This window comes from Megalops cyprinoides, chromosome 8 (assembly GCF_013368585.1).
Source record: "Megalops cyprinoides isolate fMegCyp1 chromosome 8, fMegCyp1.pri, whole genome shotgun sequence".
NCBI classification, from domain to species: Eukaryota; Metazoa; Chordata; class Actinopteri; order Elopiformes; family Megalopidae; genus Megalops; species Megalops cyprinoides.
In genome coordinates this window covers 17969020-17986825 of record NC_050590.1, presented here as the reverse complement: position 1 = coordinate 17986825, position 17806 = coordinate 17969020, and the positions used below count along the sequence as shown (strand labels likewise).

The following is a 17806-nucleotide window of genomic DNA, read 5'->3' as shown; positions in this document are numbered from 1 at the left end:
TTTTCAAGTGCAAGAAATAATGTTAAATATGGTAAGTACTGAAGTGGACCGAAGCACCCTACATTCTGTTCTGTAAATATCTGTTGAGTCTTGTTGGTAAACCAGGTACAAAAAAATGGTGAGTCCAAGTGACTGATAATTGTTTTTCTCAGTTCTAGTGATTTACAAATGCTGCTTACTGTGTCCTTTTGAATAATTTTGGTTCTTCCACTTTCACTTTGCCTGAGAAATTCAGTGTGTTTGCAAGTCTGTTAGCAGGCATGTTAACTCTCAGAAATGTATCATTATTTGTCATTTATTTGCAGCACTTTCCCATGAATGCAGTTCAGCAAGCACTCAGAGGTAGAATGATCAATTCCGCTAATGATGAGGTGTGGGGTGGGGTGGGGCGAGGGGCAAAATCAGGCAAGAGAACAGGATACCCAGGAGGTTCAGACATGCATGTGGATCAGATCCAATACACAAACCATACAGCGTGCAGCTTTTCTTTCTTTTCTTAAGGCTGAAGTAAACTATGAACAGCAACTCATATCAACATGCCTCAGGCTGGAAATTTCAATGGGTTTATTTGGCCAGCTAGAATAAGTGCTGTGCCTCTGTGTTTGGGGGGGTTTCTTCAGAGCGGCTGCCCTGCGAACAGCTTTCGTTCAAGTGGGAGCACTGTCCTTTTGTGAGTTGGCTGAATGAATGAATTATTCTCAAGCTTTGCTTTATTGATGGGAGTTATTGTCTTTGTTTCATTTTTGCCTTTGGCTGGCATGAACAACTATCGTTACTGAGCTCCTTTCAGGACTAATCAACCTGCTATGTGATGGTACTGTAGTGCACGTTGTTGCAGCTGCAACACATATCCATGTTATTGTGTACATATCACATATCACTGCAGGGTACCTTCTAATTAATCATATTGGAAATACTCAATACATTACCTTTGAAACTCTGAAATTAGACAATATACATATTTGGTTTAATGAATAATAAGAAAACCTGTTAATGCTCATCCTGAATGGTTGGGCAGACAGATGAATGCTGGAGCCGAAACACTTTTAGTTTGGTCCGTCACTAAGCTATGTGGCCAAATAGTTGAGGTTTCATAGTAATGAATGCTATTGAACGGATGATTGAAGGATTCCTTCATTTTCACCATTATTTCAAATTTTGAAAAAAAAAAACATTATTTTTTGAAAGGTTTGACACCTGGAGATGAACAAATGGCCCATGTCATTTTAGGAACATTTCAATATACTGAGAGCCAAACTGACACTAATTTGCTGAAATTGGAAAATTCCATTGCCAACAGTCCTTTTGTTTTACAAAGCTTCTCTACTGTCCTCTTTACAATGATTCATCCTTTCTGTTAATGACGAAGAATTATCATTACATTATCTTGATAACATTAAGAGCAACTTCTCAAACACAACATTTTTAGGACAATACAATGATAGTGAAAATGTAATAATTGTAGAAAATGCAGAAACGTGCATTTTATGCACGAATCTGAATCTTGGATATGAGCGTATAAGAGGATTCAAATGGAGCAAGCCCTGTTGTGCTAGGGGGGCAGCTTCTCTGCAGTGGTGTTTTGGCCCAATGGATGGCAATGTTTCACACAAATTCAAAAGCTGCCACAGGATATCCTTCACTTAGCCTTGTGCCAATCTGGTTTGGATGTTAAGACAGTGAATGAAAATTTTGCCTTGCCATTCTGCTGTGTAGAGCCAAACTTCCAAACCACACAATGACACAGAAGCAAAAGGAAACAATTTGCATGAATGCACACAACAAATGTTCTGTACTTAGTTCTTCATAAAAGGCAGCTTTGTATGGCAATACAGCAATCCATCGTTTCCTCTAGCCATGATCTTTACAAAATTTATGGCAAAACTGTGTGCTGATTCTTGTCTAGATTACATAGAGGATTTAGCCAATCTGGGTAAATAAAACCTCTGACCATGTAACTACAGTAAAACAAAATTAAATGGAGGAAAAAGCATCATATTCTACATATCATACTTAAAGGTTTCTCTTATTTGGCAAACACATTTTTTGGACCTCTTTAAATACTATATACATTCACATTAAGTTACTGTTATTATTTTAAATATATTCGTATGTATATTTATATTATATATATATATCACCCTATGGGCAGTAGCTGAGGTTCCATTCAGTAGCTGAATTCTCTTTTCATATTGCACCTCTGTCCTCTCACTGTCTCACAATGCCAGTGATATAAAATATTCTACATGAGGATTTCCTTTTCATTGCCTACTATTGACACAACAGAATCTGCTGAAATTGCTGATTCATCAAATGTCTTTTCTGCTGCAACAAAGTTCAGCCCAAACCTAAAGCAAGAGAGATGTCTCTCCATTTCTTTTCTCAGGGGTGATCTGAAACCATGGGCAACACAGACAGATGTCAGAGACAGGACATACTGAAAAATAAAAACACATATCTACAAATGAGTCTGATGCCTTCCCAGCTGTCTGCTCAAAGTTCCTGTCCTGGATGTGGAAAGTCAGCCGGAAGTGGTGGAGTGACGGAGGTGATGGGAGCAGTGGGGGAGGTAGAGATACAGAAAGAACCAAGTGTACACTGTGAATGAAGCACTTCACTCTGCCATGCTTTGGAAAAGTAAGGAAAATGATAAGGTAGAACCCATAGAAATGTCTCGACTTCAGCACAAAAAAATGCCTCAGTTTAGAAGTTATCCTATTGTACAACGCTTGCTCAGATTCTTGTTCGTTTGTTTTAGTTCTTTGAGGTTCAGCTTCTTTTAGGGGAGGCCAAACATGTTTTTCTTTCCATTCCATTTCCATTCAGTCTTAGCCAGTGTCTTATCCTGGTTAGTTTTTTGTTTTGTATTCTCATAGTTCTGTTTTGACATACACAAAACATTGCTGCCTCCATGGAATCATGTTGAGTTGGTATTAACTGACCTGTACTTGAACAGCTTAAGTACACATACTATATGTGTTGTTTGTGTCTGTGTACCCCACAGCCTGTCTCTCCATCAGGTCTGACTTGCTGAGAAGTTGAAGTAGCTTGCGTTTGGTCACAAGATGAGTGCTTCTCCTCATCTCTCAGTTACTTTGGCAGTGTAATAAAAATAGAAGGTTTGGACTGTGTTTTTTAAAACTCATTTGGGTTCACGTCAGTACAGAGAGGTGAGTCCGGTGTATATTTTCTTGGCTCGCTAGCAAGGTAGTTGATGGGTTTTCCTTTTTTTTTCTCCTTAAAATTTTTGGGCTACTCTTTTATTTTATTTAAAGCCAAAAAAGAAGCATTGAAAGTAATCCTTCATCAAATAAATCCTTCACACCAAAGAATTCCCAAGGAACAGAATGCACCATTCCGATGGTTTATGAGGAATAGGACGTCCTGATGGCTGTCTTTTCACCCAGAGGGACAGAGTGATGTGGGAGACTGTTCCAAGGCAAGATACACTGATGAACCTGTTCTTTGAGATAGCTCCAAACGTTCTATATCAAATGTATACATTACAGGGGTGCACAGTATCCCACAGTTCAACTGACAGCCTTTCCTAATTGTTAAAGATGAGTTCAGACAGGGTCTACCACTGTTATGATATCATATTCTCCTATGGTACTAAGAGAGGGAAAGGTTTCTGGATTTCCTGCTTACCCCCCATGTATACCATGTATAGTGTAGGGCCTATTTTACCAAAGCTAAGAGTTGGGCATGCCAGGAATAAGGAACAAATTTCATATTCACTCAGTTGTCAAGTCACAGCTGTCAGTTGTGTTGATGTTAAAAGATGCTTTTTTATCACAGGATTACAATTCCAAAATTCCATGTAAATTTGGACATGTGTATTAAAGGCAGCCCATGTACATCTTTTTGGCTCCAAGTAATATAAGCCCTGGCCATGCTATACATTATAGGAGACACATGTTCATACGTGTCTTTATGTGTGTGCATGTGTGTATATGTGTGTATGCTTGCGTGACTGAGAGACAGAGGTCTTTTTGGAGGTTCAGGAGTTGAGAAAATGAGATCTTCAGGTAGCTGAGAAGTTGCCGCAGTACTGGTGGTGGTGCTGGTTACAGCTCAGAAGAGCAGGGCGTGACAGTGGTTTCTCAGTTTCTTTCCTGGGAGTGGTTGTTGTAGCGATGGGGAGGAGTGCTGTTGATGGGGTCAGCGGGAGGCACTGTCAAGCAGGGCAGGTGTGGCTGGGGTCGTGGACCTTGAGACACTGCTGGAGCTTGCTTCCTTGGGGCTGCCAGAGGCGCTGCTCCCGCTGCCCTGGCCGGGCAGGGAGAGAGGAGCCGGAGGAGTGCTCTCAGAGTGTGTGGGAGGTGCACCGGAGGAGGAGGAGGAGGAGGAGGAGGAGGAAGAGGAGGGCATCCCCTGGGGCATGCTGCTGCCCCCGGGCAGCCCCTGGAGGCCCTGCCCACACATATGGTGGTGCTTCTCCCAGTCCTTGTGCTGGCAGAAAGAGCCACAGTAACGTGCTGTGTTGCAGCCGCTGCAAGTTTCACTGGCCTTGCGCCCGCAGTTCCAACAACTCTGGGGAGACAAAGGCCGTGTTAAACTTCTAGGAGTTAACTCTACTAAATGATACCACTGCTCTGCACACCTGTAAAGAGGGTAGTAGAGATGTACTTGCACAAATTACATCATGTGATCACAGCATCTAATGTGTAAGAGCTACACTAAAAAACCTAGACACAGTTGCTGTAATGAGATTGCACTATGCAACAAACAAAACAATGGTACATGCGCTGTCCTGGCTACGATGTTTTTTCTGCAAGCATGTGTAAACATTGCAGTGATAATTTAGACAAAATGCTTGAGTACATCTTTAAAAATAAAAGCATAGACTTATATTTTCTCTGAGCCTGTACACAGTGCTAGTGTACATACAGAGTGCCAGATAGAGAATAGTTTGTGGGACAGTTGTATTTTTGGTGGGTGTGGGCTTGAGGTACATGTGAAGTGAAATTATGCAAAAGGGAGTATAGCGTAAAAGGGAATTAAGTGTGTGAGAGAAGGCACTCATCTTAAAAGAGGGAGGGAGTAAAGAGGGAGTAAAGTATGTAAGTGGCTACTGTGAGAGGAACCAAGTGAGATATGTGACAGACACTGCTCTGTGTGTAAATGGGTTGAAAGTTGAGTAACATGCTGCTTAAAGGGGGAATGAGGTGTGTAGCAGCACACCAGAAGTGAAGTGACAGGAAGAGTAAGGTAAGATAATACACTGTGAGCCAGGGAGAGTAAAAGTATATAAGGAGTTCACCTCACTGGAGTCCTCCTGCTGGTTGATGACAGTCAGAGCATCCTCAGAGGCCTGCCTCTTGGCCTCGGCCAGTGCCCGCTCCATCTTGGACCTTTCTGCAGATATCATCTCATGAGCCTTGCGCTCAGCATCCGACACGGCTTTCTGCAGCTCTGACATGGCCTGCCTCTTCACCTCATTTACGGCCTCCTCTATGGGCGACAGAGAGATGGCACATAAGACCCATCACCCAGGGTCTCCCAATTCCTCAACCATCATCCTTTATTGAGACACTCTAAGCTCTCAGCTTGTTTTATCTCTGCAAACAGATGTACATCATCCAACATTTAAGACATTCTGTCAGAAATTCTTTAATAATTCAACAAAACAAGTCTGGTGACAATCAGTTCAAGCACTGACAACAGCAGATGTCTCAAAAGTTTGTTATAAAACTTGCCCATTAACCCAGTATTCTATGCCTTTTTAACATTATTTTTAATTCATTATTTTAATTATTTTTAATATTTTTCTGCAATGATTAGAAGAACAACTCAGAAAGGATGATACCATTAGTAGCTTCCATATAGTATATGCAAAGCACAATTCCAGAAATGCAGAGTACAGTTGACAAGGTTTAAATTCTCTCTTCTTTGTTCTACAAATGCCATTGTGTATGAATGAATAGGCAGTGTTTTTAGAACAGGCAGGTGTGTGGACTCATTCACAGACGGCACTCAAGAATAGATATTCAGACTCCTACTCCCTGGAAGATGAAGTGTTTATCAGTATAATTGTGTTCCATTTATTTCATATTTATATATCACACTGTATCATGAAGGACCAAACAAGGACAAACACTCAGAAATACCTCTGCTTTAGTACATCATTAAATCTTCTCAGAAACACAGCTATAAAGAAATTCAGCAAATCTCTAAATTAATTTACATAATTGCCATTTGATGAAGATGAGAGTACAGCAGCAAGAGCAAAACACTGTTAAGTTCAGCAGTTTTCCTTTTATACCCCGTGTCCATATACAGTCAAATATGAATAGTAAAGTAAAAGAAATACACATATTTTTCATACATATTTAATACATGCGGTATATTTTGACATCTATTACAGAATAATACTTCCTAGTCTACATTTTCTATTTTAACGTGAGCTTTTTTTTAATGAGAAAATAGAACTAGAGGAATCCACTAAAAGAGAGTGAGTGAGAGCAGTGTGAGTGATGTCCCTCCTCTGACATTCAGTCAGCTACCCAGATGTCACTGCCCTCTACAGACAGGGGGCAGGAAAAGCCAGCCCTAGCCATACACAGGTCTGTGTCATACTTTGCCTTTTGGACCTAGAGAGGGGGATTGGTGACATTAATAATAGCCTGCTGGCTGGCTGGGATTGGTCCTTTTCTGGACCTGATGGAGTCCTGGAGTGTGAGGAAGCACTTAGTATTCCACCCATCCTCTCCACATCTCCCACACATGTCACTCGCTCCTTTCATCCCATCTCTACCCTCTTCCTTCATTTTTTTTACATCTGCTTATTCTCTATCTGTTCAAGCCTTGGATGTTCAATCATCAGACTTAATGCATGCACCACTAAGATCAATTTGCAAATTTAATCAATTTCATCAAGGAGAATCCAGAGCAGATGCTGGAGCAATTAGCACAGTCGAAAACACTGGGGTCTCAGAATTAACTTTTCAATTCTACAGGGATTTGGCAGGTTTCATATTTTTCCTTTCACATTTCAGATCTTGTTTTCAAAAACAGCAGTAGTTTTAAGACTGCACTAGGCCTTTGAATATGTGTCCTTTTTTAATTAAAGCAGGTTAATGGAGGAGTGTACCATGGTAAACCTGTTTACAGAAGCAGCAATTGGCCAGAAATGGCACACTGGCAGCAGTGCCTCATGAATAATCCAGCACACACACATCAGTAGTGGTGATGAGAGATGTTACTCACCCTGCTTGTTTTGGAGTTGCTTTAGTGCTGGTGAGATTGGGACACTTGTTGTACCTGTATGAAAAACAACTGCAATTAAAAGGGCATTACTGCCAGTGAAAATGCAGCACAGTTCTTGCACACAACAGCAGGATTTATTTTCACCCCATGACTGCAATGAACTGCACTGGGACTGGATCCAAGACCCGGGCTGAGTTATACTGACTCAGTAATGTATCTGACCTCAGCTGTGCAATATCTGACCCAGGCTGTGCTTTGTCTGATCCAGTCTGTGCTACAGCTGCTCTGGGGTCTCAGATTTATTATTTCGCTTTGGTTAAAAACACTGGCTAGTAGTATGTGGCCATCACAGCAGTGATTCTGAGCTGTGTGGCAGCTTTAAAGGTGAAAATAATGGGCAGAAACTCTCCCCCGGAGAATGAGTGCCAATTGCTCCCCAACTGCAGAGCATGGTTAAGATGCATCCTACCTGTGCTGGACTGCTGTTGACTGTGCCAGGTTACTGCATTTTCACCGCAGTTTTAACTGCAGTCATCTTTCATAGTGGTGACAGATGGAAAGCACTTATCGCTAATGACACATGGGATTCCAATCTCTGGCCTTATGTAACTAGGCTACTCCCCCTCAGCTATCTGCAGTGACAGCTCTGTCCAGATGCTCGGCTCTTACCAGCCTTCCTCCAGATCTCCTCAGGCAGGTATCCAGAGGGCGGTCTGTGCAGAAAGTCCCGGTGAATCTCTGAAACACAAGCAGACAGAAAACACCGTTCACACATAATGTGTTGAGGAAAATAAATATCCCAGTGCATATTGTTTTTCTCCATAATTTTTCTGAAAAACTGACAGCTCAAATTTGCATGCTTTTGGCATGGTCACTAAGACTAAAACTGATTCTGAGCTTGGCTTTTCAGAATCTGTAGGATGTATTCCCAGTTTAAAGACCCCATGTGCTTTTTTGGTCAAGCCCCCAAGCGTGGTGGATTGTACATGCTTACGGCCTGGAGTGTGCAGTAGAAATACCTAGGGGTTGTGTCTCGGTGCTGTTAGAGGTGTTGGAGGAGGAGTTGTGAGGAGGAGGAGGAGGAGGGCGCTGGGAAGAGCTCCCACCTTTTTTCATATCCTCCACATCACTGTAACGACGAATCCAGTGGTTCATCTCCTCACGGTCAGCCTCTTGGCAGCGCCGCAGCACAGTCAGCGATCGCCGTGTCTTCTCCACCATGTCCATGATGCAGTTCAGCAACTGCAGGGAAGGGGAAAGGACACAAGGGAAGAGTCAGGGAGGACCGGGGGGGTGTCAATCTACTCTGTCTTTCTCCAAACTAGGCTCCAAGGCACCTACTACTACTTTGAGAGCATAAAGCCGGAGAAAGTCCAGCATGCTGATGCCCTAACTGGGTATTAAAATGAATTGACTACACTGCATGTCTAACAATGCACACAGATTTTCAATCGCTGGACATAGTACTCTTCCTGATTGAATATTTATGCAGCTTTGAGAAAAACACCAGACTATTATGTTTACACTTTAATTCTAATATTATCTCAGCTTAGTTATCTAGTTAAGTAGTTAAAAAGTAGAAATTAATGCTCATAGCATTCAGATCATGCATGTTCTGTGTGCAGCTGTGAGACTGGGGGCAGCTGTCTCACTCATCCAAAAAGTAGTAGAGCAGGGCATAGAAACCGTGTCAGACAGACATGGCCATAAAAAAGCAATCGGCCTGCTGGCTTGACATGGTCATAGACTTGTGTACACATAGAATGCATTAATGCACATATTTTTGAGTAAGCAGTGCTTTCTGTTTGAATTCTCTGAATTCCTCTTAGTATAAAAAGGAGGGGTCTTTGTGAGTGACATCAGGCAGAATACTGACTACAGGGCTCATGTTTACATTAAACACAGCAAAAAGGATTCAGTGAAACTAGTATTTTACGATACAGATGCACTCTATACTCTATAGAACAACAAGACAACAATACTACTTGAACAATGGTGCTGATGATGTGGAAAGTCTAACAGATTCATACCATCTCCACACTCGCAACCCCGTCTCTGCTAAACCATCATGACTTTTCTTTCTTGCACCCTCTCTCTCTTTCTTTTTTTCCCCACCCAGACTGGATTTCTTTCTGTCAGTATCTCTCCCTCATATAGTCTTTTTCTGTCTTCCTCACATAGTCTCTCTTTTTTTCTCTCCCTCTGGTAGCTGTATTTATTTTCACTGAACTGTTTCTGGCTCTGGGCTCCATTGCAGGCCAGTTCCCTCCATGACTGCAGCCCTTGTCTCAGCTGCTTGCCTCAGCTGCAGCTCCTCTACACCCAAGCCTCGGTTCCATCTGTCGCCCTGTGTGTGTGTGTGTGTGTGTGTGTGTGACAGAGAAAGAGAGACAGAGAGGGAGGGAGTTCAAGAGTCAGGAAAGGGGAGGGCCAAATAGCTGTTGCCACAAACCATATGTGAGGCAGGTGAAGCTGCGTGCATGCACCTCTCTGAGTGAAGACAAGCCACAACAGCTTACCCACAGTGAGCCGTCCTTCAGAATCAAAGCCGGCCACAACAGTTCGATCTTAAATCTGTCAGTGCCTTGCTATGGCCCCCTCTGGGGCAAGTATGTTTCTGGGCCCTCTGCTACTGCAAATAATAGTGGGGAAGCCATAAAAGTGGGGAGAAATACCCCAGCCACACGTACATTATCGAGGTGCTTCCACTCCTCTGCCCACTCCCGATCTGTCAGGCGATGATCGATGACCTCTTCCTGCCGTGCTCCATGCACCGCTGCAACACAAACAGTCCTGGATGAAGTCTCTGACGCCAGTCTGTATTTGAGACATGTCTTTTACCTACAAGACTGACAGATCTATACAAAATCCTCCTAAGAAGACAAAAGCAACCACATATCTGAACAAATTATAGCCATACACAATTCTGGAACTTTTCATACATGTAAAACATGATATTGGTTTTCATTCAAAGAACACCAAGCTGATGGTCATTGCTGTAAAGATGAATGGATAAGCCTTTATTGTTGAAAGGGTCCTTGTCTTCTCTCACCTGCCTGCCGGTGCCTGTCACGGGAGTCACGGTGCTCTGTGTGGCGGTAAGCATCACGGTAATGATGGGCCAAGGCCATATCCTCTAGGCGGTAGTGCTGGGGGGCTGGGGGGTTGGAGTGTGGGAGTCCGTTGGGGGGGTGGGGGGGGAGGCCATTGGGAGGAGGGTGCGGAGGAAGACCTCCACTGGGGCTGTAGCGCTGGCTGGGGCTGACGGTGCACGGCCTCTTGGGTAGATGCTCAGGATGCAGGGTATCTCTGTCAGCACTGCTGTCTTTGGTCCTGAGGGGGACAAAGAGAATGCCTTAGTAATGTGCACCATATAAAGACAAAGGTGTCTACTGCCTGTAAGTGCATAAAACCCAGAAACAGATTTAGGGTTGTTTCCAAGCCTCTCTCCCTGTTTTAACTCAAATATCTCTTCATTTGTTCCCCTTGAATTGAAAGTCTGGAGATATACTCAGCAATTATTCTTCAACTCTGAATTTGGCCAATGCTTGATAACATTGTTTTGAATGCCTATGCTGTCTGGACAGTTAAATGTTTAAATGTTGAGCTTCCTTTAAGGGCATTTTGTCCTTAAATTTGCGTATGTAATAAATGCAAGTATCTTCATTAAGTACATAAAATGTTAAATTCATTTTCACAGATATCAATCTCACGTTACATATATAAAGGTGTACAGAGTACATGTGTGTAGTGCTTCGACTGAATCAAGCACTGCTGCTACAGATCCATTTAGCTTAGTATGCAAGACTGGTAGTTTTACCAAAACATCAATGCTACATTACAAACAATAGAATCTTTTAAAATTTTTTTAGTTTTTTTGCACCTGCTTTCCATTATTTTTTTCTTTGACTTCAGCAGCACCTTGCCTTGGCGTTAGCTGATTGAGCACAAACTAATTCACGCTTAGCTTTGTTCAATAGCCAGGCTTTTGCAGGAAAATTGCTCTTTAGCATCTGCCTGTTCAGGCACATAGCGCTGTGGCAGGGTGAAGCCAAGCTTAGCAGGAGCCACTGTGTCCGATTCCCCTGCAGGTCTCTCTCTTTATCCGCCCCGCAGTTACAACGAGACATCTCCGCCAGCCTATCTAGGCCCAACATCCCCCAAATCAAAGCAACAGCTGGAGCATCACACAGTGTCACAGGGGTTGGGAGGCAGAGGTGTGTGGATTAATGAAGGGATTGCCTGCTCCTCTTCCTCCCTCCCACAGCCCCGCCTGCATCGGCTCACACAGGGGTTCAGCAAATCACCATCTGGACACATCCGTGACATATGGCCAGCCAAAGGGAGACTTGAGAAGGGAGGGGGAGCAGCACTGCGATTATGTGCACCTTAAAATTTAATCAGATCTCCCTCAACATAGTGTAGATTTAACACATTGTTTATAGTGCTGTACATTAAAGGAAACTCTTTGTGTGAGTATTTGAGAGGCTGTTGTTGTACCACATCCAGAGCATCTGGAATTGTCCTCGTCTTTGTTCTGCGCAGGCAGCTGGCACACTGTCTGTGCACATGGCATGAGTAGGCTCAGACTGCTGTGTCCCTGACTAAGGATTCTGTGTCTGCTGTGTCTCTGACTGAGGATTCATCTCCTTCCTCAGAAAGCTGATATAGTTCAGCTCTCATGTGTGGCTTTTACATTTTTTGGTTTTAGGCCTGTGGTCTCTTGGGTTTCCATTTGATTTCAGACAGCAGAGTTTCCCGCAGGGGCTTGGATGATTTCAGTGCAGGGCATGAGCGTGGGTACCTGTCAGGGGTTCTCCTCTTGCCATGCTCGTTGATCTCCAGCAGGATCTCTGAGGAGTCCAGGGGGGAGCTGGCATTGGCATCAAGCAGGAGCTGCTCGTGCTGGGCCAGGTACTGGGCAGGTGTTTGCTTGGCCATTCGGGCACAGTGCAGGAGCTCCCTCTGCAGGAGGGGCAGGTTTGCCTGCATAGAGAGATGGGGAAACAGAGAGGAGGGAGTTTGAAAGGTTAGATAAGGTGAGACGACACACTTTCCATCCTCAAAGGTGCACTATTTTCTCTGGCCATGCCTCTGATAAAAGACAGCTTTTGAATGCTACCAATGAGTAACTGCAACACACTTCAATCATATAAAATTAGCCTTTTAATGAGGGACCCATCTTCGAATGGCAGGCAAGAAAAGTCAGCTGCATATGTCACCAAAATCATCTAATTAATGAGCAGTCATATTCAGTGAAATGCTCAGAAACACCACAAGCTTCAGACTTGCACAGTTTCACAGATCATTAAGAGGGTAGACTGCGATGCTATGCTCATTATTCATTATTTTTTATTAGCTGCTTGTTACAAAGTTAACGCTGGCACTTGCTGCCGCTTCCTTAGACAGGCCCCAGGAGTGTTTCCTTATTGAACAGATAAACAGGGGGGATCTCATTAAGGAGTTCTTCTGCAGACTGCTCAGTGCAAAATGAGTACGTGTGTGTGTGTGTGTGTGTGTGTGTGTGCATGTGTGCTATCAGATGGTGTGCGAGCTGCTGGTGTCTCTGCTGAATACAGTATGCTTCTTCGGTAGCTGTCACTGCTTAGCGCCTCCCCAGTTCCCGTGAGTTAATCTCCCCACCCGTGTGTTCCCGTTCCATTCCAGCTCTCTCCATTTGAGGCGGGCGGGCATGTGTTCGAGCCACAGAGACACACAGCGTCTGTTCCGAGCGAAAACAGGCAGGGCTCCAGCTTGCAAAGCCACCCCCAGTCTCCTCTCAGCTCCGTTCCTCTTGGAACAAACAGGGCAGCGTGTGGGACTGGAATGTGTGGACGGCATGCCCAACACACAGTCTGAGACATGGCCAATCAGCCTCTGGATGCTTTGACCCTTCCTGCTGAGAGCTCCTGTGTATTGCCATTACATTTGTTATTTCTGTGGCCTACGCTTCGAGTCATTAGTATCACTTCACACTGACATGCTGTGTTTACAGACAGCGTGTTCCCATTTTGTGAAAACACTAGAAACATTTCATTCCAACACCTCTATAGGCATACAGAGGCATGACTTATGAAAATGTTGGATGGATTCCGTTTGAAGAGTCAAAAGAGTAGTTGACTAGAAAATAAAACAATGAGAAAGTGTGTAGACGTTTCAAAAACGTGAAAAAGTAGTTGTTTGACTTGGTATGCTTATGCCCAAATAAACACTTTAAAATACTCAGCCGAATTTTTTTTTTTTTTTTTTCCAGAAGACTTAAATTTTCATTTGCAGCTCCTACATACGCATGAAAAAAACACTGCCAGGTAAACAATATTCATCTAAGTTCAGCCCCACTATAAGTGCACTTTATGCTCACAAAGAGGACCGGAGTGGAATTTGTTCCCAATAACATATTGTTGACACTATGCACCCAGGCTGTGTCCTGTGACAGTTGGCAGTAGACCAGCAAAAAAAACATCAGTGCCATGAAAAGCCCCCTGTTTGAGCTGCCCATCAACATCTGTCAGGAAATGTTCTTTTCCCACTTGACTCCACTGTACTCAGATGCGTCCCTCTCTATGATAACACACAGATGGATTAGAGTAAACGCAAGTATGCCAATTTTAATGAAACGCAAATGATTACCATATGGACCACAGATCATCACTGTGCCAGCAGACAGAGGCAGAACAGAAATGATGTGGAAATGATGAACTGTATGTTCATCATTTCCACAAATAGGTGGACAAATTACACACCACTCAGTAGCAAAGATGTGTACACTGTGGTTTACATTGTACAGAATTTATACTTACTGTGTACATTCTGTCAAGTATTTAGTGTGTGTTGAAAAAAAGCGATTCTTTAATGATTATGTCTGTATAGTTGCAATGGACACAGCAAAGGCATTTGATGCAGGTTGGGATCTCAGTGTGATTGTCAGTCAGGACACTCTTACCTTGAGGAAAGGAATGACAAATGGCCTCAGGGGGAAGTTGGTAGCCTCCTGGAGCTTGGAGTGGAACTCCTCAATAGTCAAAGTTGAATTCTGGACAGACATAGAGTGACTAGTTATCACCATCATTGTCACCAATATCCTATATTCATTTACTGTAAACACTTGAATTGCTGTTTAAGAGACCCCCACAAAAACAAATTAACAACAAAAAAGACAATTGCAATGAGCAATTATCTCCTTCCAAGGAGAAAAACAGATAGAGAGAGAAAAAACAACTCACCACCAGACCCAACACCAGGCTGCGGACGCGCTCCCCAATCTCGGGTGAAATGTCATTGCCGAACTGCTGCAGCGTGGTAAGGAAACGCTTGAGCTTGCAGAGCTGTCGTGCACCACAGGCTGGGGGCAACTGCTGGGTGGACAGGGAGGCACTGGAGGACATTGCCGGGCCGTTGCTGAAGCCGTTAGGGGTGGAGGGCGCCCCGTTAAGTGCTGTGGGCGAGTGGCTGTTCCCGTTCAGCACTGAGAAGAGAGAGAGCGGGTGGTCGTTAGAACCTATGCTCCTCCCACTCTGTCCCACACACTTTGCAGTTCTGCCCCCATTCGCCACCACTCCATCCACTTCACATTCACTCACAGAACCAACATGGGCCCTGGTGGGCAGAGCTGAGGACGGAGAGGGTGCGTGCATGGCCTGCGCTGGTGGGCAAATCTGTGGATGCAGGATACACACAGGACCTGGGGAAATTACGGATGTGCTGCCCCTCTGTGCGTTTCTACTGCTACCCCCAGCAGGGTTCATCCCACTCTGAGCAAAGCCACAGTTTGCGTTGACTTCAGCTGTGTGCAGCCATCTGACCCCCTCAGGCTGTTTCTCTCTGTCTCTCACTCACTCACTAGAACACAACTATAAGAGGAACTTGTTAAAGAGGTTCCAAAAATAGACCCGTGGCCTGTGTTACTTTTATTCCGACAGCAGGTGTGTTGCTAAATTAGTCACTGCACATGTCCACCAGCTGAAAGTAGATTTGCAGCTTTCAGGTTCAGAACCCCCCTCCCTTCCCCCAGCTCCCTAATTCAGCTCCTATACATTTCCAAACACGTCTTCCTCAGGAAAAGGACTCAAGTTTTATTTATTCCCACATTCCCACACGGCATCCAAAGCATCTTAAGTGACAGATAGGCAGTGAAGGCAGATAAACACATGAGCACATTTGTTTATATTTGGTAGATGCCTTCAGCTGAACAACAAATATTATGTAATCAAGTGTTTACACTGTGTTGCAGACATACGTTACCTGATGCAAAATCTTGTTATTTATACAGAGGAACACTAATTTAATCAGAAACATGTAATATATTGCTTTTCTTAATATTTTGGCATTTAGTGTTGGCACCACTTCAGAAGAGAAATGTCACTGTGTGCCTCTTATAAACACATGCTCCATTAGACTGGGTCTTTCGTTGCATCTCTGCTAGTACACCCTGTGCACACGAAGCTCTGTGTGGTTCTAGAGACATGTGGGTTAACCATGTGACTTGCCACTTGTGTTCTGGTTATAGAGTGGAGAGGGGGCTACACTGGCGACCGACACAACAGGTGAAACAACACAGCCTGTCATTGCTATATAGGGAAGAAAGTGGTCCAGGGACCACATGAACGCAACAGTGCCCTCTCCACCCTCTGCATTGGTACCATCAATAAACAAACAGCCTGGTCCAAAGCCAACCTGTTAACAGATGCCATGGTGCCCACCCCTGACCAGCACATACAGATACAGTACCATGATGACCCAGGCTGATACACTGTACCCACTGGGTCAATACAAAGACACTGCCTCCCTGCCTTCACTATGCTACTTACTGAACAGACATACACAGACACAAGCATACCCCCCACTAAATAGACATTCACAGACACCTGTGCACTGCCAACTGAACAGACATACACAGACACCAACACACTGTTCACTGAACAGACATACATGGACAGCAGTACACTGCCCACTGCATGGATAGGACCAGGGACAGAACCCCTGCATAATTCATCTGTGGCTGAAGAGCGGTGCTTTATGGGCTCACAAATATATCTAACAGCATGCATACTGCCGCCAGTTTTCCCATTCAGAACACATTTCGACCAATTCTTGTCTACATTTGACATTTTTGTGAGTCTTTAAAAAATCTCCAACCCTGGCCTTGAAGATATGCCACTGAGTTTTGTTTCTTTCACCCTCTTAATCTCTGATAAGTAAAGACACAAGTTTTAGAGAACATGGATGACTGGTATCTCAGAAATATTCAGATCATGACTAAAACATACTTAGAAGGAAATATAATCAAAATACAAAATGGTTTGTCCTCAGCTTATACACAATATTATTTTTTCTTCACAAAATATGCTATATACATTTTATTTCTGTTCCAATCTAAAATGATGTCAAGTATGCTTTGTGTGAAAACTCACCTCTAATGAGATTTCAGTATTCATTTTGAATACCACTGAGATATCAGTCACTTATCTTATTATTATTTTTTCTACACAATCTGTATGAGACTTTCTATGCAATATATAGACACAAAAATTATATATTGTAAAGTATTGTCATTTTTGACATATTTCATTAAAAACAGGTTAAAAAAACACTGAATCTTTGTCCATCTACCAATTTTGGATAACTACTGCCTATATTTCTCTTGCACAATGCTGAAAGATGATTGATACAGTGAACATTTGCTTTTGAGAAGGGTTGATTTGCAGCTTCACACAAAATGATTGAAAGGACAGGGGGTTACCATGGTAACAAAGACTTACTGGTGGTTGGTGTGAATGAAGCGCTGCGATTAGCTGCCTGGCTGACGGCAGGGGGAGGTGGAGGCATAGTGGGTGGAGTCGATCTGGGCTGGGTCTTGACATCAGCAGGTGAATCTGGCATTGTTCCAACCTTCTGTTCTGTGCTACCTGCAGGAACAGAGTGACCAGGTAAGAGCAAGCATATGCACAATAAACAGGAAGGACAACAGTCATCCATACTGACCATTCAGCAGCTACCTCTTTGTTCATTGGTGACTTGAATGACATAATTCTTTTTTACAAGATTGGTCCAGATACTGATCATGCCCGAGCAAAATTCATCATATTTTTGTTGTTCTTTTCTTTATTCTTTTGTCCCTCTGGTCTGAGTTCCTCTATGCTGAATATAGTATAGTAGTAGTATAGTCTAAAGCTTCAGATTGGAAGGGAGAAGTAAAGATGGGACACACTGAGCTGAAGGTAAATACAAATATCTGTCCTCTTGGAAACATCCAGTAGCACCTGCTGTCCCACTCAGCTGCTACTGATGGCCCTCCACCAGCGTCCTCCACCCACCCCCACTCTGTTCCCTGCCTGTCCCCTCCTGCCCCCCCCCCCCCCCCAAAGACAGCCGTTTGATGGTCAGTGACAAGTGCAGCTGGATCTGCCACTGTCCATCACCGCAGCCACCTCCATGAACCTGCAGCGGCCTCCAGCCGGGACCAAACAAGGCAAGGCTTTCCTAGGCCATGGTCAGGTGGCACTGCCTTTCCAGGAGCACAAGGGCTGAATGTCCCGTGGCTGCCCAAGACACTCAGGGACACTGGGGGACAAACAAGTCTCTCACACGTTCACCCTGC

At 43.9% G+C, this 17806-nt stretch overlaps 1 protein-coding gene across 3 annotated transcripts in view; it reads right to left on the bottom strand.

Annotated features, from left to right (window-relative positions):
* Positions 1 to 2333: 2333 nt before the first annotated feature.
* Positions 2334 to 17806, bottom strand: part of LOC118781713 (protein CBFA2T3-like) — a 39354-nt gene continuing 23881 nt past the window's right edge. For 2 of the 3 annotated variants that reach the window (XM_036534716.1, XM_036534717.1), the window contains exons 2-12: positions 16968 to 17114; positions 14433 to 14674; positions 14153 to 14242; positions 12014 to 12195; positions 10262 to 10542; positions 9900 to 9985; positions 8229 to 8451; positions 7879 to 7947; positions 7210 to 7263; positions 5264 to 5454; positions 2334 to 4533 (exon numbers count right to left, since the gene is read on the bottom strand). In XM_036534716.1, coding sequence (XP_036390609.1) covers positions 4162 to 4533; positions 5264 to 5454; positions 7210 to 7263; positions 7879 to 7947; positions 8229 to 8451; positions 9900 to 9985; positions 10262 to 10542; positions 12014 to 12195; positions 14153 to 14242; positions 14433 to 14674; positions 16968 to 17114 — 1937 coding nt within the window. In that variant the 3' untranslated portion in view covers positions 2334 to 4161. Of the gene's footprint in view, positions 4534 to 5263; positions 5455 to 7209; positions 7264 to 7878; positions 7948 to 8228; positions 8452 to 9899; positions 9986 to 10261; positions 10543 to 12013; positions 12196 to 14152; positions 14243 to 14432; positions 14675 to 16967; positions 17115 to 17190; positions 17269 to 17806 lie in introns of those variants that run through there. The other variant, XM_036534718.1, reaches the window with a different exon arrangement.